We start from the raw sequence: 23521 nt of genomic DNA on the forward strand, positions 1-23521 counted from the left end.
ACAAAACACACATAAACTCCTTTTATACTGTGAATAATCATTTCTATATAAGAGCCTATTTATTTACTTTTAGAGACAGGGTTTCTCTGTTTCTATGACTGTCTTGGAACTTGTTTGTAGACCAGATTGGTCTCAAACTTGCCTCCAAAGTGCTGGGACTAACGGCAAGTATCATCATATCCATTTAAAGTATTAGTTTTTTTGTTGTTTGATTTTTTTGAGACGGGGTTTTTGATACAGTACTGGCTGTCCAGGAACTTTGCCCTATCGACCAGGCTGGCCTCTTGTTTTGCTTTTGAGACAGTGTCTCACGTAGCATGGGCTGGTCAAAATTTGCTACATAGCTAAGACTGACCTTGAATGCCTGATGCTTTTGACTCCAGTGCTGGGATTATAGGAAATTCACATATCTTAAAACACCAAAAAAAAAAAAAATTTTTTTTAAAGGCCCATGTTTTTAAAGAAAATAGCAAAAGTAAGAAAATTTTCAATTAAGAGACAGAAAAACAGCTGTGTGACAATGGCACATGCCTTTGCCTTTAATCCTATCACTTGGGAGACAGACATAGGTAGATTTCTGAGTTCAAGGCCAGGCTCACCTACAGAGCAATTCCCTCAAAGTACATCTTTAAAAAACACTAGAATTGCTTGGTATTGTGGTATACGCTTTTAATCCTAGCATACAGTCCGAAGCAAAAGTAAGAAAATCTCTGGAGTCTGAGGTCTCTCCGGTCTACAAATGGAGTTTCAGGCCAGCATGAAGCTACATAGTGGAACCCTACCTCAAAAACAAAAAATACTGTAATGTTGGAGCTGACATTAAATCACACCTAATCACACCCAGGAGGCCAAAACGGAAGGATGGAAAGCTCCGAGCTAACCTGGCTACACAGAGAGACTGTTTCAAAACACACCAAGCCAAATCAACATTAACAAGAAACCAGAATAAAAGAATATCCTGCAAACATGAGCAACCTTGTTCGTTTGACTATTCTGATGATCCCTGCACACGAGGCTCCCCCAGTTAATTACTGTTTTAAGAGTCAACAGCAGAAAGCTGGGAGATAGCGTAGCAGAAGAGTGCACAGACAAGAGTCTGAGCGTATTTGCATTCACATACACGTGCCCACACACAGACACATAAAGAGAATAAAGCCAAAAACTTTTTTTTCATGTTTTTAAAAAAAGGAATCATACAGAATAACCAGCATTCACAATAGTTAGGAAATCGGAGCAACCTAATTATTCATTAACACATGAATAGACAATAAAAATGTGGCACATATATAACGAAATTTTATCAGGCTATAGATAAAAGTAAAATCATACATATGCCAGAAAATGGATAATCAGAAATCCATAAAATAAGCCAGGCTTAGAAAAAGTATTTCATGGTTTCTCGAATATGTAGACTCTAGACTTTAAGTTTTAGATGTATGTAAGAGTGTAAGGATCAGGAAATTAGAATGGGAATCATGAAGAGATACTTCCATTGGTTTCTTTTCTTAATTTATTTATGTATTTTTTTTAATGTATGAGTACTGTCTGCACGCATGCCTACATGCCAGAAAAGGACACCAAATCCCATTAGAGATGGTTTGTGAGCTGCCACGTGGTTCCTGTGAATAGAACTCAGTGCTCTTGACCTCTGAGTCATCTCTCCAGCTGAGAGATATCTTAATGAGGAGAAGAGGGTAACAGAATACATGTGACATGAAAGGAGAGCAATGTGAGCGAGCAGGACGGGAAGGGAGATGAGGGAGAAAATAGAAGAAGAGTACGAATGAAAACAAAGTATAGGCGAAAATGTCATAGGGACTTTAGGAAAGAGACTCAAAATATGCAGGGAATAGACACTAGGGGATACATTCCAATGTGGATATCCACTGAGCAGACAGAACATTAACACTGTACTAGCAACATTGAGCAACAGGTTAGCTTCAGGTGAACCCTTTAGTGCTAAGTAATTATATCCCTCCTCTTCATCAGTCAGCACGGCATAAAGAGGCTGAAGAACTAAGAGAGAAGCACCACCTGACCCGCTGGCTCACACAACACATCGCTGTCTTCTGGAGGCTCTTACTAGAGAAAGCGGGGAGACTGGAAGGCTGAGGCACCCAGACTTTCACTAAAAGTACCAAGGAACAGTAACTGGCCTCTTCATAGCAAGAAGAGGTCACATTCACAGGGCAACAGGGAAGAGGACTATTACTGGGTTTTGTTTTTTTCCATTCAAAAACAAATACTGAGCAGGACAGTGGTAGCATACGCCTTTAATCCCAGCACTCGAGAGGCAGAGACTGGTGGATCTCTGAGTTAGAGGCCAGCCTGGTCTACAGAGTGATTCCAGGACAGCCAGGATGGTTACACAGAGAAAACCTAGCTGGAAAAACAGAAACAAAATTACAAAATTTAAGCAAATTATGTCTGATTATTTTAATTAAGCTCAGTGGTTAAGCACTTGCTGGACATGAGCAAGGCTCTAGATTGAGCCTTAGTACTGTCAATAAGGGGGGGAAAAGTCTGGTTAGCCTCAGCTTTTAAATTACATTTTTAGTACATTATATAATAATTAATCTTACATAGAGAACCCAGGTAAGCATCTGATATACATCTAAACTGCTAGGCAAAGTACACATGTCAAATCTGAGACGATATCTACTGAAATTACCTAACACAAAGGACTAAGGTATCTTGTAGGACACATAAAAATGGTCAAAACATATATAGATAAACTTATTTATTTAACACATCTCAGCATATTCATCAGGAAGTCACAACACAGCTCTTGTCTTCTAGGAGCTCACAATTTAACTTAGAAGACAGTGCAGAGCAGTAAAAGTAACAATACAAACCTTCTGAAAGAAGCAGGCATGGCAGATTTGACTTTTTAAAAATGTGTTCAAAGTACTAACACAAAGCTAAAGGAAACCATTCAGAGACCACTGTGTACTTGCTCTCACCAGAGAAAATGAGAAGTTCTAAAAAGCTTATGTCTTTTGATTGGCTGTATTGGCAAATCATCTAAGCAATCATTTGGCAATAATACAAACAGCACAATGTTAGTCTACCAAATAGACTAACAAAAATGATGAGTATGCCCACCTTCAACACAGATCTTCTGAAGCACAACTTGCAAAGAAATATTGTATGCACACCATAATATATACTCAGTCATACCTTTATTTTAAAAAACAAATTATACACAGAAACAGATGTTTTAAAAATACTTTCAGAACAGCTGGACATGGTGGTGCATGCCTTTAATTCTAGCACTTTAGAAGGCAAAGATAGATATCTGTAAGTACAAGGACAGCCTGATATACATAAGTGAGTTCCAGGCCAGCTAGAACTACAAGAGTGGGACCCTGTCTTAACAAAACAAAATAAAGCAAAGCAAAAATAAACTTTCAGAGCAGAACCAAGTTGACATAATTCTTAAAAACTATCTGAAATATATGTAAAGGTTATTACAAAAAAAATACAAATGATCACCCAATAAGTTAAATATCAAAATTCTAAATGGCACTCAATCATTATTTAAAAATTGTTGTCAACATTATTTTATACTCCTCAACTGTTAAATCCAGTGACATGAAATCCAGAGAATTCATCACAATAAAGAATAAGATAGCAGAGCCAGGCATAGTAGAATACATCTCTAAGTGCAGCACTTAGTAGATGGAGCAGGATGATCAAGAGGTCATCCCCAGCTACACAGAAAGTTTGAGGCCAACCTGGGCTACATGTGACCTTATCACCACCTCCCAAGAGAACATAACAACAGAATGATAGAAATGTGAATATTACAGCGCTCTTGCATTTAAACAGCTCAACGAAACGGTGTGTCATCCTAGCAATAGAGTTTCCTAGGGATTTTAATATTAGTATAGGACTGCAGGGAGAGGGAACAGGTAATGCCAAAAAAAAGTATCACACAATATGAACAAAGCTAAGATCTCTGCAAATGGCTAGCTAAAAGCTGTGGCACTCACCGCACATTGTGATGATGAAGATACTAAGTTTTATGAGCATCCCCAAAGAAGAATTTTTCTAATAACTGATTAAGTTTAGGAAATTGTACTTGTACATATTTAAACAAATGTTTTTGTTAATCTGTAAATTATTAGACATAGAATATGTCCAAGTGGATGCTTTTAAAACGCCTGCAACCTATAAATACTCAATAGGACAGACCAAGGTTTGGGTCTGTCAACAGTCTTAGATGAAAATTCAAAGGTTAATCTTTTTCATGAAGTTGGTGCTGATTTTCACTTGTACTCCTAAACTATGCTTAATTCAAAAGTCAATCTCTCCTAAAACAAGCTTACAGATAGATACTTCCTTACAAACCATTATTAATTAAGGTTCATTTTATGGGCTTTTAACTTTTACACTACAGGAGTACAACAGACGGTTTTCCAGAGTATTTGCTGTCCTTTTATCATATTACTGTACTAATCTCAAAGCATGAGCACAATGATTTTGCATGGTTTTATCAGAACACTAATTCCACTCAATGGAATATACCATAAAATTACAGTAAACAAGGATAAACTAGTCAAGAAAAGAATAGAAAAATTAAGCTGAAAAGTAACAGTTCAAAAATTTTGAAAGGACAAAAGAAAAAGAGGAAAGTCGAAAGAAATGAGGACTCCCAACAAAATTTAATCCATCTCTCATTTGTTAACCAGGAGATAGGCTCATTGTTCTGAAGAAAAATTATATTTCTGAGTTCATAAAAATTCATTATCTGAATCACATTATGATTAGAAAAACAGGAATACTAAGTAACAAATTGTAATAGTTATCAAAAGAAAAAATAGAACAAATTAAAACAGAGGACACTTTCATTTACAAGTAAGAAATAAAACAAGAAAATTAAGGGAAAGAAAGTAAAAATGGGTGCCGCTGTGACAACTCGAACCTGGGCAAAAAGTATCATTGAAGGAGTATCAGGTGGATATGACATCATTGATAAAGCAAGACTGGATGGCATAACTAGTGGTCCTGGTAAGTGAGCACTGTTCTGGAGGCACGGGATAGGGGGCCTGGTCAGCGTGGGCTTACTCAGAAATAGGAACACAGAGGACGGATGCAGACAACACTGTCAAATAGTTTGTGGAGTGATGCACAGTGGAACCAAGCAGGCTAAAGACAAGATTTTGTTTGAGACAGGAGAAGTAAGCGGTAGTCTTTAGTGGGAGTAATTTGAACAGATAAAAGAAATACAGTCGGGTGGTGGTGGCGCACGCCTTTAATCCCAGCACTTGGGAGGCAGAGGCAGGCGGATCTCTGTGAGTTCGAGACCAGCCTGGTCTACAGAGCTAGTTCCAGGACAGGCTCCAAAGCCACAGAGAAACCCTATCTCGAAAAACTAAAAAAAAAAAAAAAAGAAAAGAAAAGAAAAGAAATAGGTCCCAGGTCTTTTATTATACATCTGTATAGTAGTACCATGACATTAACTTGTGACTAGACATGACAAACACACAGCATGCCTGTAGATGCAGGCAGGGGGTGGCTACAGTATAAGTCAGTAGAAATTTTCTTCGTATTTCAATTTCTCAATGAGATTAAAAAAATCAAAGGTACCACTGTAAGTGAGGACAGGAAAGTCAGAGAGTGAACAAAAAGAAAGGAAGGAATAAAGGCTCACAACTACTAATTTCACATCCCAGGAGAGTGGCACACTGGTTTTACTTCAGACAGATCAGCTGTTCAAAGAGGGAGTCAAACAAGGGGAGGGGTGCTCATGGTTGTCAGGGTTCTGCTCTCATCTACAACAGGGAAGGAAAAAGAAGAGCTACAATTCAGATAAAGCCGTGAGAACGGGCCAAGAAAAGTACAAAACACAATGGGAACTGAGGACAGAGAAGATGAGAAACTATACATTATAAATCTCACTGAACAGTTTCCTTAACTGGACTAGAAATCTTTTCAGAGACCATTTTCTTAATGTCTAGTGCTTACCACAGCGTTTGGCACATAGTAGGTACTCAAATTTTGTTTGCCAAATAAAGCTTGATAGACAGCAACTAAATGTGATCAGAAAGGATAAATTTGCCATAGTCTTTTTAAATTTTTTTAAAGTTAGTGTACAAGTAATGGCAGGAAATACCTTTATGATCATCTGCCTCGCCATAATCTGCCCCTACATGCAGTTTTATTTCCCCTTACTCCAAGGAGAAATCTACATACTTATTAACAATGCAATATTTAAAATATGTAACACATGTTTATTTAAAATAACATATTAAGTAAAATGGTATTTTCAGATTTCTCTAATTTCTAATACAGAACACAATTACTGTTAGGTTAGGTAGAGTTCACAGTTAGCAAGTCATGGTGGTCCACACCAGTAATCCCAAAGGTAGGGAGGAAGAGGCAAGAGGATGGAAGCAAATTCCAGAGCTATGTATAGCCAGATCCTGTCTCAGAAACCAAAGACAAAGAAAAACTAAAATTAAAGTTTTAGAATTAAGTATCTATCTCTTTCCTATTCCTCTAATGAATCAGTATCGGTATGCTGTAATAAAGCATTCCTATATTACACAGCACAAGCCATTGCTGCTGCAGAGATGGTTCAGTGGTTAAGAGTGCTTAGTACTTCCTCCAGAGGACCCGAGTTGTCAGCACAAGTGTCAGTCAACTCACAACCCCTGCAACTCCAGTTCAAGGAGATCCAATGTCCTCTTCTAGATTCCATGGACACAAATAGCACACACTCACACAGACACACAAATAACAAAAATAAATCTAGAAAACAAAAACCAAGTAACCTAGATGGTTCTAATACAAGTTATGAAACACAGAAGAGTCTACCTACCATATTCAATGACATTTATGGTATCTTATTTGGCGGCGGTGGGGGGATTATGAAATAAAAAAGTTGCACTATATATACTCCAGGCTGGTACCACACTTACAATTTTCCTGCCTCTACACTAAGTACTAAAACTACATATGTAGCTCCTAGTGAGTTATTTTCATAATGCATAACCTTATTTTCTAAAATCAATCCTATATTAATTATATGACAAGGACATGATAACAAAACAGACTAATACTAACATCACTTGGAGAAATTTAAAAATCACAGCAGAAAAAAATAAAAATCTACTATTAAAACCAACAAAAGTAGGAGTTAGGGAGATGGTTCAATGATTGAGAGCACTGACTGTTCTTAATAAATGATCATTGAATCAGAAATAAAAAAAATCACTACCAGTATTATGTCATTTGTGATTTGGGCTCAAGAACTCCAAATTTACCTGAAGTAAATTTAAATAAAATACATTTTATTCTTTCCATGTGGAAGCAAAAAAAAACTGATTCAAATAGTAATGTTTGTATAAATATAATCTTTGGCTGGGCGGTGGTGGCACGCGCCTTTAAATCCCAGCACTCGGGAAGTAGAGGCAGATGGATCTCTGTGAGTTTGAGGCCAACCTGGTCTATAGAGCAAGTTCCCGGACTGGCTCCAGAGCTACTGAGAAACCCTGACTCAAAAAAACCTAGATAGAGATAGAGAGAGACAAAGATAGAGAGAGAATCTGTTTAAAATGTTTTATAACTGTAAATTGGAAAATGAAAATTTACATTTATAAATCTCAGAAAAAGGAAAACTACAGAAATCAACAATAAAAAACTTTTAAAAACTAAGATATTCTTATTTCTTTTAAGAAAAATTCTCCTTACAGGTAATTTCCGATAAAATGTACGCAAAAAATGGCTCCATACAAAATGTCCTAAAACATCCTCAATCATCAATCAGTGTGACTGCCGATAAAGCTGTTTTCATCAACTTCCACATGTAAAGCTTCATCTCTAACATTTTCTAAATGGTAATGCAGACAGTATGCTGGAGACCCCTAAAGCAGTAAGAAATAGCTGAAGAGCTGATGGTGATTTGTTGCAGTCCTTTGGATTAGTTTCAGACATGAAGATACAGCAAGAGTAGTAATAGTTTTTGCTGGTTTATCAATGAGACACTCTTTGGTAACTACTGCAGAGAACAGGAACATTGTCATGCTCTCTAAAAGGAGATTAACTGTTATTGTGCTGAAGTACAATCCTGTCCTCTATGCTGCAGAAGTATGTAGATCCACCCCCGAGGTCTTCATCGAGATGGGTAGGGTCTTCTTTGCAAAGTTCTTAGCACAAGACTGTTTGAGGTCAAAACAGACAGCAACCGTCTTAATAGCACAAGCATGACTTGATGGTTTTATCACTTTCCTTCCTGTGTCATTACAAATCTGAATACCTCAACTTAAAATCTTCCTTTCCTTCTCTCAATTTCGAAACTGAAAAACTGGCTCTTGCCTTCTAAAACCACTAAGAGAACTATGCTTTTCTTTAGTCAATCTTTTCTTAAACAGAAAATCTTGAGTTTTATCGGTTTTATAAAAAGTTATGTTTGAATTGTGAAATAATTTCCTTCGTGTCTTATCTCTTATGCTTGTGCTTAAGAAGTCAATTAGTAAAGATAAATAATCAAGCCCTAATGCTGTGAAATCTGGATAATGCCTTAAATTTTATTCATCAGTCATGAACTTTAAGCACTGACTTCAATATAAGCCAAGAGGAAAAACTGCTTCTGTATTGAAATCAGCAAAGTAACTAAGAATGAAGAACAGAAAGGATAGCTGAAAGACAGCAAGCCTCTCTACTCAGTGATGGTCCTAAAGCTGTGCTGGCTCAGCCTTCAGGCTCCTTAGTTTGCATGCACCTGCGGGAGGAGCAAGATCACTTTAACACCTTGATTCAGTAAAATGAAAACTGCCCAAGACTAAATCACTGCACAGAATATTCCCATGGGAGAATCTGAGGTTTCTAGCTATCAATCAGACTTGAGTAAACTGCCATGCAATAAAGAGAAGAGCCAACAGCTTTGAGGACAGACTGCATCCAAGGGTGCATGTACCATCTATAAAGTCTATGCTTCAGAACAACTACACTTCAAAGCACTGGTAAGAAGGCCTTCTTAAAATCCACACCTTTACTAGTCTTACTGACAAGAAATTTAATGAGTTTGAACTTCCTGACTTAAACTGCTGTTTTCTTTCTTGAGTTAGAAAAGACCAAAATTATACTTTTCTCAAATTAGAAAGGCAATGAGATTAAGTCACACTTCCAGAACTTGCCACTGTTATAACAGAACAAAAGGTGTACTACTAAGAAATGGAGAATTCAAAATGTTTTCTGGATATTGCATTTGTATACATGTGACAGTAGAGAATGAACTGAAGGACTCAAGGCTCAATAGGTACTCTGCCTATGAGGCACACCTCTTCCCCAAGAATAACTTTAACTGAAAAGCTTGACAACTGTATTGTTCTGGAATACACAAGAACTCCCTTCGCAAAACCACCAGTAGAAACTACTAAGCTTAATTTTTCAAGCTCCAACTATTACAAGCTAGATTTAATACAAGTAATTTCAAATGTAACATTAAACATTCCAAAATTAATGAAGTGTCTGTTAAAAGACAACTAAGTGGTCTGTCTTAAAGACTGACTTCTCAATTTTGGATAAACCTGAAATACAGTCTCTTCAGATAAACTCCCCAGAATCATGCAAGTTAAAATCTCAAGTCATTGACAACAACCTCTGAGCAGTCTGTCACTGCCTGGACTCAGGAGTAATGGGCAGGTGCTCTCTCCCTTAGCACACTTGTAGGGGTTTTCAGCTATAATGTCACAGATACAAGTAAAGTCCCTGAGACTTCTGAAAAAGTAGTAATGTAGTTGCTGATAGTAAGATCTTTTAAAAATTGGTGATGCTTCTTACAAAATTCCAACCTTGAAATGTTTGCCTACTGGAGCAGAGTGTGATGACTTAGGAAGACCACAGAGAAGAGTGCGGGGATTTAAAATGGAGAAAGCAGGCAGCCTGGTAGTGAGATGATAAAGTCAAAAAGTAAAAACCATTACCTATGTGAGGTTTTTCTATCATTTCATTCCAGTGTACACACTATTAATCTCTATGTATTAGAATTAACTGTCTTGATCTATCTTTCACTCACTAAAGATGTCTGTGAAGTGCTGAAAACACGAAGCAGGGTGGTAGGATGTCATTAAGTGAGGTATTTACATGCTAAAAGCTTGATATTTTTAATGTTAATGTGATTTCAGTTAGAATACTAGTAAGTCTGTAATTCGTTATGTAAGTTTTTAAATAGAAAAGTATTTTAGAAGTGGTGTAATAATCACTAGCTGAAACTCAAGTTACCTCACATTCCATCCGCAGTAATGCACCAAGTAAAGGACCTCTCCACCTTCGACATCAGAATCTTTTATACTAGCTTCATACATTTTTTGATTTTTCCCTCGTCCATACCGCACTTGGACTTTCATGCCTGGTGGATAGCATTCAAACTCCTCTTCTTCATTGTTGTCATCATCTTCATCCTCATCTTCTTCCTCCTCTTCTTCCTCCTCCTCTTCTATTTCTTCATCATCTTCATCTTCTTCTTTATTGGTTTCATCTCTTGAAAGGTTTAAAAAATTGCAGAGTTAATAAAAGTTACTTCATATGCGTTTCAGTTCCAAACCACATATACCGATAAAAATCGTGGCTGTGATTGTTCCAGAACAGCAGGTTCCATGTGTATAAAATGCTCTGAGTTTCAAGTTAGCACTAAAAACTTAAAACCTGTGCGAGGATAAGTGTCAGAAAGATCTATTTAGAAGAAAATGAAGAAGCAAAAATAAGTTCATTCAAAGAAAATTTCCTTTTCTGAAATCCCAGTCCTTGGGAGGATGAGGAAGGAGGATCAATGTGAGTTCAGAGGCCAGTCCAGGTTACATAGTATGACCCTGCTCAAACAACAGACACAGAGACAGAGACAGAGAGAGAGATTAAGTTTGAATGATTGATTTCCACCAGTCAAAAAGCTCAAAAGACCATAAGTTGTGTTGAATGGCAGGAAACTAGTATGGCTAACTAACAATTCTCTTGAGTTTTATTACAGAAGGGTTTTACCACTCAGCTGACATAAAAACGCACGCACACACAAACACTTAACTGCCATTTTCTGATTAAAACTTATTCTAAAACAAGTATTCCCAACTGAAGAATGATTAAACAAAAATAAATGTTGAAATAAATATAATTTTAAGTTTCACAGGTATGTCCTACTGCAGTCACATAAATATCACATCTATGCAAATATCACAAATTTTGCTTTTTACCAGGTATCTACTAAACTTTCCTGCCATGGATTCATTTAACCTGAATTTTTTTTTTTAAGTAGGAAAATTGAGAGGCCAACTCCAAATACTGAAAACTAAAACACAAACTATCCCACACTTAGGAGTACTAAGCTATTTTCATCATTCCTATCACATAATTTCTAAAACGGGAATTCATACTCCTGTTTTTCTTTTCAACTAGTATTTTGAGCCGTCTCATTATGCAGGCAAGCCTGGCCTTGAACTTGTGATCCTCCTGTCACAGCCTTCACCATGCCAGCTTACAATTTTTCTTTAGTTTGTACTGAAGAAGTTAAGTAAAATCTCCATATCCGAATCTTCCCAATCACTAGTTTTACATAAGATAAGTTTCAATATAATTCAGTGTTATATTTAGGCAGTTTGTCTGCTCTGCATTAAGTGTACACTATTAATAAGTCTCTCTCACAAAGGATCTATCATCACTTCGTAGCTAAAAATGGTGATCATATGAATGAAAACAGATATAGAAAAGTCCCTGCAGTACTAATTTCAGTTTTACATTCTTTTGTAAAATCTTTTCAGTGATAATGGGTCTCTGTAGTGATATTTTGTTTGTAATCTAACAAATAAAGCTTGCCTGAAGATCAGAGTGCAGAATTAAGCCACTAGTTAGCCATAGAGGCCATGCAATGGTGGCACATACTTTTAATTACAGCACTAGGGAGACAGAATGTATCTAAAGGAGAAAACAGAGCTGACAAAAAGGTGATCCCACAGTTTGTGATCACAAGCCTTTAATCCCAGCACTAGGGAGGTGGAGACAGGAATGATATGGCTGGGTCGAGATAGGAATATAAGGCAGGAGGAAACAGAAGCTCAGATGCAGTGTGAGGTTTCGTAGAGACAGCATTCAATCTGAGGTTTCGTAGAGACAAGACTGCCTGGTCTGAGACAGAGGTAAGAGCTAGAGGCTGATTGTTCTGCTTCTCTGATCTTCAGCATTAACCCCTATATATAACTCTGGGTTTTTATTATTAAGAAAAATTAGAATTCGTGCTACTTGTCTCAGCTGTATAATTACACAGGCAATGAGAAAATCTAACGGATGCATGAAATGAAGAGTGAGTTAACAAAGGTACTAGATCCATCAATTTTGTTGGAAGCGGTGACTCAAGACTGCAAGCCCTTCTAGTACTCAGGGGGCTGTCAGGAGGATCTCTAGATCAAAGGCAACATACAAAGACCCTCAGAAATTCAAAACAAAGAAACAGACAAGGATAAAGACTTTTAGGTATAGTCAAGTTGGTCAGTATTTAGAAACCTAGACCTCCTAAATGACAACAGTTTTAATCTGAAATGAAAAACAAAACAAACATTACCATTTCTAATATGAAATATTTTAAATAGCCAAGATAACAACCAAATCAGAGATGGCATTTAATTATTAAAAATAACCTTAAATGAATGTGCTATTTAAATGAACAATGAAACTGCTAGGAGAGCTCTCCTAAAGACAACTACTTCTTCATGTCTTACGAATACATCCTGGACATCTAAGAGAAAGGGAGTGATGAGGAGCATAGTACAAAGGAGAGAAAGCTCCAAAACAAATTAGTGTAAATACCCAACTAATAATACACTGAGCAATATTATCAGACATAAAGACAGTCCTGTAAATGACTGAAGAAACAGAACACTGGAAATTGTAAAATAGACCAATCGAAAATTTAAAAAATTGCACGATCTCAGACACAAACTAAATGAAATTTTATTCAACTACAGACTGAAGGTCAAAAAAAGCAAACAACATAAATACTGGCAATTAGCAAAAGAGAACTGCTCTGTTTTTATTTTCAAAGGTATCGCTGGCAAATTCGAAGAGTGAATGATGAACTTGGTGCACAGAATGCTCAGAAAAGCATTTCCTGAAAATATCAATTATACTCACTGAAAACTAAGCTGATAAATGTATTACATAGAAGCACACATACGTACGCATTTCTCTTTTTAAAAAGTATTGTTAATGTATGTTTATGTGAGTACAAGAGTACTGGACCACAGGGCAAGTATGGAATCAGACGACAAGTGTAGTGAGTCATTTCTCTTCTTCCACCGTGAGTTCTGGGACTCCAATTCAGGCAGTCAAGACTTCCAGGACAGAAACTTTTACCCAGTAAGCAATCCTGGCAGTCCTGAAGTTATGTATCTTCTCTAAGAACAATGCTTGGGAAACAAACTATGTCAAACTTCTCACCCGAATCAACAAAGAAATGCAACATTTCCCTAGTCTGTTATTACTACTCACAATGTAAGAAGAAAACGAAGCCACAGTATGACAAATATGCACTGAAGAGCAAGTACCAAGCCAAGCAGTTTCTAAGTATTAACCTTTTTAGTCTCCTAACCCAGACTTTGGAGTTGGGACAGAGAAAATTCTTGATAATAGCCAAGCAGGGAATAATTAAATACCAAAAACAAACAAAACAAAAAAGACCTCATATCCCAATGTGTTTAATTTTTTATAATTGTAAATAAATATTCTATCAGCACTTAATGATAAAACTAAGAAAGCAATTATAGTGTCTACCTTTATCTGTAGTTTTGCTTTCCCCAGTTTTAGTTACCCACAATCACTATTAGTTAAAAAATATTAAATAGAAAATTCCAGAAACTAAACTAACAATTCATAAATTTTAAGTAATATGCCATTATGAGTACTACAATAAAATCTTGCTCTGACCTATGACACTCTGCCAGAAACTAATCATCTCTATGTCGAGAATACCTGCACTCTGTGTGGAAACCAGCCATTAATGATTTAGCAGGCACATTAGTGCAGCAGTGCTGGAAAGGAGGCAGCAGGGCAGGAGAACGGAAGAGCAGATGAACTCTAGAGGTACAACAGGGCAGATAAGAAAACACACAGTAGTCATGTTGACCCTGCACATACAGTGAGTGGCCCTTAAGATTATGCTGCTTAGTGATGTCATAGCCAGTTTAATCTGTGTAAAGACATATTTCATGTTACACACAACAATAAAATTGCCTAACAACAGTTTCACAGAACATACGTGTGGTTAAGCAACACAACTGCACTTTTTCATAGTCATTTTCTTCATATGTTTAAATAATATTAAATGTGGTTGTTCATAAAAGGAAAGCTTCAGTTTGTGGTATGAATAGTCATGCCTTACTTAATAAAAGGGATACATGCTTAGAAATGTGTCACCGAACAGAGAGTGCACTTATATAAACCTAGAGAGGCTAGCTTTCTATATGCCTAGGCTATGCATGCAGTAAGCTTCACATGAACAGGGCTGACTTTAACATCAGTGTGCAGGCCAAAACTGTACTCATGAATATTCGCAGTACATAAAGAACTCATACAACTGAAAAGTTAAAGAGACAAAACTTTAAAACAGAATTTATTGACTAAAGTTGGACTCTTAGTGACAACAAAGAAGAATGAGTAGCAAGTATCTGTGAACAGTAGAAAATACTCCAGAAACACTGTTGCTCTCTGATTTTTAGCTGACAGTTACATATGAATTTTTTCCTGAATTGGAAATTTCTGGTAGGAACACTTCTAATATTCTCTACACAAACAATATGAAGCCATACACCACATGTTCTACTCTATTCATCTGAACCTTGTACTGTCCTGCTCCACCTTAGAGTATAACTATACATTTGTATTTCTTTTTTTCTATATTTCAGAAAGCTAAACTAATCAACATGTTTCAGTAAAAACTCCCAATCTTCACTAAGTTTCTTAACTGCAATAATATCCAATAACAGTATGGTATACTTCAAATATGCACATATATACAGATATGTAACAAAATATAAAAATCACGCCTTACTATATTTACCTGATCACATTTAATTGTTTCCTTCCCTATTTGTATAAGTTTTTAAAATACTAAAATGAAAAAGTTGGCTATATTTAAAAGAGCTCCTAGCACTATAGATGTTTATGATTTTTTTAAAGTCTCAGAGAGAAAAATCAAAGATTACCTACAAAACCAAGAACTCACCAGCAGAACATTAAGTCAACATTCTCAAGTAGCCAAATCAAGTATTACTCACTACACACAGGCAAAATGGCCCAAACACTCCCTGCTTAAGATACACATACACCCTCGAACCCCACAGTCAGTGGATCATGTTCATGACTTATTACCCAGTTATTAGCAGACTTTAGTGCAGTGAAAAGCATTGTTCCCTCAAAAAAATTATTGATAAATTTCCATGATGAGAGCAAGAATAGATCAAAAAACTATGATCTTTTCAACAATTCATATTAATAGGGTCTCTGAAGGAACTAGTTTTTCTTGACGAATGCAAATAACTCTACTATACTTCATCAATTTAGTTTCAAGCATTTACAAGAGCTAATAATAAAACTGTATCCAGCCAAAATGCATCACAGCCAAATCAAGTATCTTACCCAGATCGTGCTTGCTCTTCTTCAGCATCTACCTCTGTGCTGAGGGACTCCTCTGCCCTAGCTGTGTCACTGTCTTTATCTTCTGAGTTTTCCTTTTCTTCTAGCTTTTTAATGCTGGCTTCTTTTTCTTGATCAGACTGTGCAGGTATAGATTCTAATAAACTCTTTTTACTTCCCTAGAGAAAGATCAAAAGAACTAAACCAACAACAGTAAAAACATAAGCCTAAATAAATCCCTGACCTAGCTGTAAGCAATGAGAGGTGCCAACCAATATGACACAGCTATTACTACTGATCAAACAAACATGCTCTGTAAGAAACTCCTATATTTCAGCCAGGAAACGGTGGTGCACACCTTTAATCCCAGGGAGACAGAGGCAGGCGGATCTTTGTGAATTTGAGGCCAGCCTGGTCTACAGAGTTGCAGGATAGGCTTCAAAGCTACACAGAGAAACCCTTTGTCAAAAATCCAAAGAAAAGAAAAGAAAAGAAAAGAGAGAGAGAGAGAGAGAGAGAGAGAGAGAGAGAGAGAGAGAGAGATTCCTACATTATAAAGAACACACTACATGAAAATAGCTAGAACTCAGTTTGAATAGTTACTATAAAAGCTATTCTAAAGTAACATTTGAGAGCTGGGGATATAGCTCGGTAGGAAAGTTTAAGACTCTGGGTTTAAGCCCCAGCATATCAAAAACTAACAAAAGATACAATGAACTATAATACTGTGTAATAAAAAAATATACTAGTACATTAATTTAGGGAACTTTACAAAGGCTGTAGAAAACATTTCAAGACAACAAATGAAAACCGAAGAGTGTCAGGTTACCAGAGAGGGTTTGATGTTCTCTTTCCTTTCACTCTCATCCTCCGCAGGTGTCTCCTCTTTTGGTATCATGTTCTTATTGTCTTCCACATCGACTTCTTTCACCTCTGTCTCACTTTCTTCCTTAACTTTTATTTCTTTATTTTCACAATCCTTACATGGCTTATTAAGAACTTTCTCTGGCAATGCCATCTGAAAATCAATATTAGCTGACCTGCAGTACTCTTCAAAGCCATATAAGTACCTAGAAAGACATAAAGAAGATACCTTTGTTAAGAAACATTCCAATATATTACTGAACAGCATGGGGAGTTGGAGTTGCTTCGATTGGTTTTTTTTTGTTTCATCTTTTGAGGTGGCCTGAAGCTGGAGGATATGAGGAAGCCTCCTGGGGTCACAAGTATGCATTTCCTTGCCCAAGTTACAGAGTTGTTATTTAATACATATCCATGTTTTAGATTATATACTCCCTTTGATGCATTTTAATGATTTATCTCACCTTTTATTGAGAAAAAGTCTAATTACGTAACACCAAAGTTCTTGACCCTCCCACCTCAGCCTCCCAATTTCTGTGATTACAGATGTGGGCCACAATGCCTAGATCCTCCCTCCCCCTCTAAAAAAAACACAAATTAACATTTTATCCAATAAAATAAATCAATTTTTTAAAGTTACAGGTAAATGGGTAGGGCTAGAAACAATTACTATGAGTGAGGTAACTCAGACCCAGAAAGACAATCTCATTTTCTGTTGTCTATGAATGTTACTGTTGAACCTTCAAAATATGTGTATTTTCTTAGTAATACCCACAAGGATCAGGGAATTACTAGGGAGTCATAGGAAGGGACTTTTAAGGAAGGGAGTAGAATACACTTGTATAAAAAGTTAAAAGGGAATAATGGAATATGAAGGGTTAAACGAGTGTGGGAGCGGAGGGTGTGTTAGGAAAAGGAATGGGGGAGTGATAACTAACACCAAAGCCCTCTTGAAAATAAATTACCTATAACAGGACGACAATGCCTGTACTAGACACCAATGGTAGTAAATAAAAAGCCCAGTGGAGGTATGAGTTACTTCCTTTGAAGTTACTGGCCTGACATTCTCTAGATCCCTACAGGCTATTTCATGGCTCTTTATTACTCTTCAAAATTGGACTGTAAGATCCTTTTGCTGAAGACTCCACAGGCTTGAGTAATAGGGCACGGTAATCAAGCTATTACAAAGGTGGACGCTTCATCCCTACATGCTCACTTTTATAGTGCTAGAAGGTGCTATGCAAACTACTGGAAGAGAAAAGTATCCTTACTCATCCCAGTTATTTTTAACCCTTCAAGCTATAATAATGACTGGCCTGGAAAGGCATGTCCACGAGTGCAAAAGTGGTACAAACATTATGGAAGTAAAGCAACTACTTTCTGATTAGATTTAAGTCCGACTTCACAGAATAAAACCCATACCTGGGTACCGTTATCAGGCTAGGAACCTATGGCTAGACAGGTCACAGGAACTAGAGGAGAGCCTACTATTATTATCACAGCTAAATGGGCATAGTATTTAATTACTAATGATTTATCATTATACTCATAGATTACCTGAGAAACTCCTATTCACAGTGACCCACAACTAGCTAACAGCTAAGGTGCAGAGAATAAGAGATTGCCAAATGGTCATTCACACAGGAAAAAAAAGTGGGGAGAGGGCATAAACCCCAGCCAAGAATCAAAGATCACAGTGGAAGGGATGGAAGGAAGGGCTGGAAGAAGTATGAGGGCCTGAGGTAGTAGATGACTACAAATAAACAGTGTCTTCTTGACACAGCAGGGCAGCTACACACATGAACTCACAGGAACTGGAACAGAATATGCAAACCCATGCAGGCTTAAGTCAGACTAAATCTCAGTAAGGAAAGAAGAGTTGGGTACTTGATTCCACCCGAGCTGCGGATCTATGGGCAAATGTTAGCTGCTGGGAGGAGAGGAAATTTTCTCTCAGAGTATAGTCTATGGCAGTTAAGTGAACCACTCTCCAAGTAGAAGACCACACATCCAAGAATACTGGGCAGCACAAATTGGTCTTGAAGGAAATGGGGGAGGGAAAGTGGAGGAAGAGAGTGAGTAAGCAAGAAAGAGAATGAATATTGAGTGGGTGAAGAAGGAAAGGAGGGTGAATTGGGAAAGAGTTGGGGGTGAATATGGTCAGAACACACATGAGGCTCTCAAAGAACTTAAAACATAATACCTGTGGTAAGAGTAAAAAGTTATAACCTAAAGAAAAGTAACAACAGTAGCTATCAGAAGATTAGTGGAAGCTATTAAAATTATTAATGATAAAAATCTATTCTTGAGTTTTTCTAATACGCAGGTATCAGGAGCTTCAGTAAACTTCATTCCATCAGCAGAGTACTCCTAAGAGGTAAACTGTAATAACTCTCTTTATCTAAGTAAAAAGATGTAGGAAAACCTTACAGGATCAAAGATTATCAACAGGTAATAATGGCATCTTTTTGGCTTTGAGACATTAGCTTTTTAATTTCTATGTAGTAATTCAAGTGATCCTGGCATTCAATGTTTTCTTTACAGACTTTAGATTTACAGATATCTAGAAATATTTCTATGGTAAAAATTTCCATTTTTTCTAAAGTAGCTTAAGTTAAATGATATATCTGATACTGTTTTCTAGGTAGGCTATTGAAGATAGTCACATCAAATACACTGGCTTACTTTTTATAAGCACATTTAACATTGTATCCTGCAGCTGAATTTAAGACAGGGATCCCAAGGTCTTGGTAGACTTGCTTCCAAACAGCTCCACTTTCAATCTAATGGACAAAAGAAATAAAAAATTTCCAGTCAAAGGTGGGAAGGTAGTAACATATTTCACATACATAATAAATGTGATGTGCCTACATTTCTTGGTTCCAGGCTTAAAAGCATGAAAAATACAAAATGATAAATTTTAAATGTGCTTTCCAAATAAAAAGCTTTATTACTCTAACAAATGTCAGACAGTTCTAAGTATCAACATACTAGGCCATTAGACTTTTAAATAAATTCAGTTATGATAAATGTCAAAGTACATGATTTTAAATCAAAACATCTAACAAAAAGAAAAATATTGAGGGCTGGAGAGATGGCTCAGAGGTTAGGAGCACTGACTGCTCTTCCAGAGGTCCTGAGTTCAATTCCCAGCAACCACATGGTGGCTCACAACCATCCGTAATGAGATCTGGTGACCTCTTCTAGCTTGCAGGCATGGAAGCTGAACACTGTGTACATAATAAATAAATAAATCTTGGAAGGAAGGAAGGAAGGAAGGAAGGAAGGAAGGAAGGAAGGAAGGAAGGAAGGAAGGAAGGAAGGAAGGAAATACTGAAAGTATATTCTTCCCATCAAAGTCACAAGCCAGCAAGTCAAAACTATTTTACAAATTTAGTAAGGCATTTTAATCAATAGCACATTCTGAGTTGGATGAATCATATATCCTAAATTTAAAACATCATCTCAGATCAGATCAGATCAGCAGTTTTAGTAAAGGGAAGCAGGGAGGGAAGAACTTGGTATAGTAGCATGCCTTTAATCCCTACACTGGGGATAGAAGAAGCAAGTGGATCTCTGAGTTTCAGGCCAGTCTAGATCTCTATGGAGAGTAACAGGCCAGTGAGGGCTACATACTAAGATCTTTTTTTTTTTTTTTGGTTATGTTGTTTTTTGTTTTCCAAGACAGGGTTTCTTTGTAGTTTTGGAGCTTGTCCTGGAACTAGCTCTTGCAGACCAGACTGGCCTCGAACTCAGAGAGATCCCCCTGCCTCTGCTTCCCAAGTGCTGGAACTAAAGGCGTGCGCCACCACCTCTAAGATCCTATTTTAAAAAAGGGGGGGGGGATGTGCTTCCGCCTCTGTGGCACTGCATTGACTCAGATAAGACTTCACCAAAGTCTGACACACTCAACAGGAAATCAGACTTGTCACAGAAAAGAATCATCTTTACTCTGTGTTTCTAAACTGCATTTTCATCCTAGTTTCCTTACATTCTTATTAAGACAATAATTTTAGAGATGACAGATACATCAGGGAGCACATTATATGAAAACCACAATCACTATAGTACTTACATTATCAAATCCTCCAAGTTTGTGTACAAGCCTGAATAACTTAAAAAGATTCAAATTCCGATACCCAAGCACAGGTCGTTTGTTAATAGGTGTACCTATTAAAACACAATATATATTAGTACCATGTTACATATTTTTATCTAAAAATCTCAAATGATTCACCTAATACCAATGATTTCTACATACATACTCCACAGAACGCCCCATCCCCAGAAAAAACCCACTTTTAATCTAAACCCATGTCACCATTTTTCACACCAGATTTTCTGTCTTATGTTTCTTTCTAGCATCGTCCCTCTGGTGATATAGAGGATGAATACCAAGTAAGGCTTAACAAATTGCAAATCTTTCAAACATTAGGGAGACAAAGCTAAAAAAAAAAAACTAAAGAAGTACTGAGAGACCCACTGGGCAGCTGTCAATCTTACGAGGTTTTCTCTGTGCTTTGATCATTAGCACTCCAAATGATTTTCCAGCGAAGCTACACCTTTGTTTCCTTCAACAGAAGAAAACACTAAGTAAAACTACCAAGATGTTAAAAAGTAGTAAAAGAAGAGGGCAGAGCCAGGCTGCAACACAGCCTGGATTTCCCACACCCACGTAGGTGAGTGGATTAGCATCTTACTATCATTCTTCCCTAATTAGGCGTTACTCATTTTCTGCACTTTTTCTTGTATATCACACAAAACTATAAAGAAGACCACACTTCTTAGACTAAGTCTCCATGAATACAAACAAATAATAAAGTGATCAAAAATATTTAACATTAAAGAATATGAAAATACCCATACCATAACACTCATTACCATTCATAAGTACAAAAAAAGACACCCTGAACTAGTTCCTCAAGGAACTAGACTGTCACAGTAAATTTTAAAAGGTTAGCATACATCCTCTGCCCTACTTTAGTTCACGTGTGCTTGTATGTGTGTGAGACTAGGGACTAACCATGTTTTGAACATGCTAGGAAAATATTCTACCAATGAACTATGAACCTGGCCCACTTTTTACCTTTTTTGAGATTTTTGTTTTATGTAAATAGGTATTTTACACGTACGTGTGTCTGTGCACCATGTACATGCCTGATAACCTCAAATCCCATGGAGCTAGAAATACAGACAGTTGTTAGCTACAACATGGATGCAAGTCATCTAGAAAAGCAGTCAGCACTGCTGCCCACTGAGCTATCTCTCCAGCCCTCCTTTTTACTTTTCGTATGTGTTCATGTTTCTGTACATGTACATGTATGTGGAGGCCACCGGCATTTCGTTTTTTCAGGGTCTCTCACTGATTTCATCTATTTGGCTAAACTGGTCGGCATGTCTCTGCCTTTCCAGCACTAGGATTCCATGGACATGCCACCATACCATACCTGGCTATTTAAAATATCACTAATGGGGTGTGAATTCATATACTCATACTTACAGGGCAAGTAGCACTTCACCAGCTAACCCATACCTTGGCTTTATTTTTACTTTTGAGATGAGGTCTCCCAAAAGTTGCCCAGGTTAACTTGAATCCTCTCTGGCTTAGTCCCGAGTAGCTGAAATTACAGGTTTCTACCATTAAGCCCAATTTTAGTCCTTGTTCCCTTTTGAAGAGCATGGTTTAAGGGTTTCGCGTATCCCAGGCTAGCTTCGAATTTGCTATGCAGCCTACGATAATCTTGAACTTCCAATTCCTGCCTCCACTGGGAGAGTGCTAGGACTGATTATAAGCATTTGCCACTACACTCAGTTTATGTGGCTTCATGTAGGCCAGACAAGCACAGCTACCAACTAAGTCACATCACCAGCTCTATTCTTTACATTTCTTTGCAAAATTAAGCATATTCAGAAAGTTGCCACACTCAGATGGATATTTTGTTAAGTTTTTTTTTTTCCAGATTTCTTTTCTTTTTTGTGCAAGGGGGAAGGAACTTTTCAAGACAGGATCTCACTATGTAGCCCAGGCTAGCCTCAAGCTTACACTCTTCCTGAACTAACCTCCCTAATGCTAGAATTAAAGACAAGAACTATCACATCCAGCCTATACTTTTCTCTATTTCTGGGTCTCTTCTTGGTTAAATTCTCTTTGTCTATGAGGTTGGGTCTTAGGAAACACTCAATGCTCAAACAAGTGTGACCTTCTGTTTTCTATCTTACACAACATAGTTAAGAGTGACATACTCAGCTCCATCTTCCATGAGCTTATATAGTAAGTGACACACACATCTATTTCCACAAACTTACACAGTAAGAGTGACACGCTCACCTCTGTCTTCCATGAACTTATAAAGCTGCTGAAGGAAGTTCTCCCTCTCCTCTGGAAATGGTTCTATTTCTTCCTAATTTTAACCACAGAAGAAAAGATATTGTTTTCCTCAATTCAGAGTTTTATTAATGCAAGCAATATTTCTTGCCAAGAGAAAAACTAACACTCATTTAAATATTTAAAAGGCAGTTTACAAAGTATTTTTTTCTAAGCTGTTCAAAACCAAGTAAGTCTAGACATTTTGCATTATATAGAAGAACACATCCTAAAAGGTATCTCAATAGAATTCCAACTGTCAATTTTTGTATAAGACTAACAAAACTGCACTATTATCAGAGATCTATTCTTTAAATCAGGGTCACAGGCTCAAGAAACCTACTCTCATTTCTATTAAAATTGGGCTAGAGTTTAACATCAAAGCTGATTCCATTGTTGTTCCTCAAGGAACTCAGTAAGCACAGGTCCCATTTGCTCTAAATATGCTTCATTATAGGCAGCCCCACTATATAGTACTTCAAGCTTACATAATCAGTATAGTGGGGAACAAACTTGATCTACAATACCTGAAGATTCAGACTTAGGGAAATCTTCAAGTAATAAAATAGTTCCCCGAATTATCAATTAAGGGAGGGACTAGCTTCTTGCTGCTGTGGCCAAGGGCTGAGGCAGTAGGGAGCTGGTCCTGAAGCAACCTGCAAGGAGCAGGGTAGT

At 37.1% G+C, this 23521-nt stretch overlaps 1 protein-coding gene across 5 annotated transcripts in view; it reads right to left on the bottom strand.

The window, feature by feature from the left end:
- Arid4b (AT-rich interaction domain 4B) overlaps positions 1-23521 on the bottom strand; it is a 114927-nt gene that overhangs the window by 20994 nt on the left and 70412 nt on the right. For 3 of the 5 annotated variants that reach the window (XM_075970192.1, XM_075970191.1, XM_075970196.1), the window contains exons 12-17: positions 22811-22883; positions 20558-20652; positions 19168-19265; positions 16451-16691; positions 15625-15800; positions 10231-10488 (exon numbers count right to left, since the gene is read on the bottom strand). In XM_075970192.1, coding sequence (XP_075826307.1) covers positions 10231-10488; positions 15625-15800; positions 16451-16691; positions 19168-19265; positions 20558-20652; positions 22811-22883 — 941 coding nt within the window. The remainder of the gene's footprint in view (positions 1-10230; positions 10489-15624; positions 15801-16450; positions 16692-19167; positions 19266-20557; positions 20653-22810; positions 22884-23521) is intronic. The other 2 variants (XM_075970193.1, XM_075970194.1) reach the window with 2 other exon arrangements.

Source organism: Microtus pennsylvanicus, chromosome 4, assembly GCF_037038515.1.
Source record: "Microtus pennsylvanicus isolate mMicPen1 chromosome 4, mMicPen1.hap1, whole genome shotgun sequence".
In the NCBI taxonomy this organism is placed as follows: domain Eukaryota; kingdom Metazoa; phylum Chordata; class Mammalia; order Rodentia; family Cricetidae; genus Microtus; species Microtus pennsylvanicus.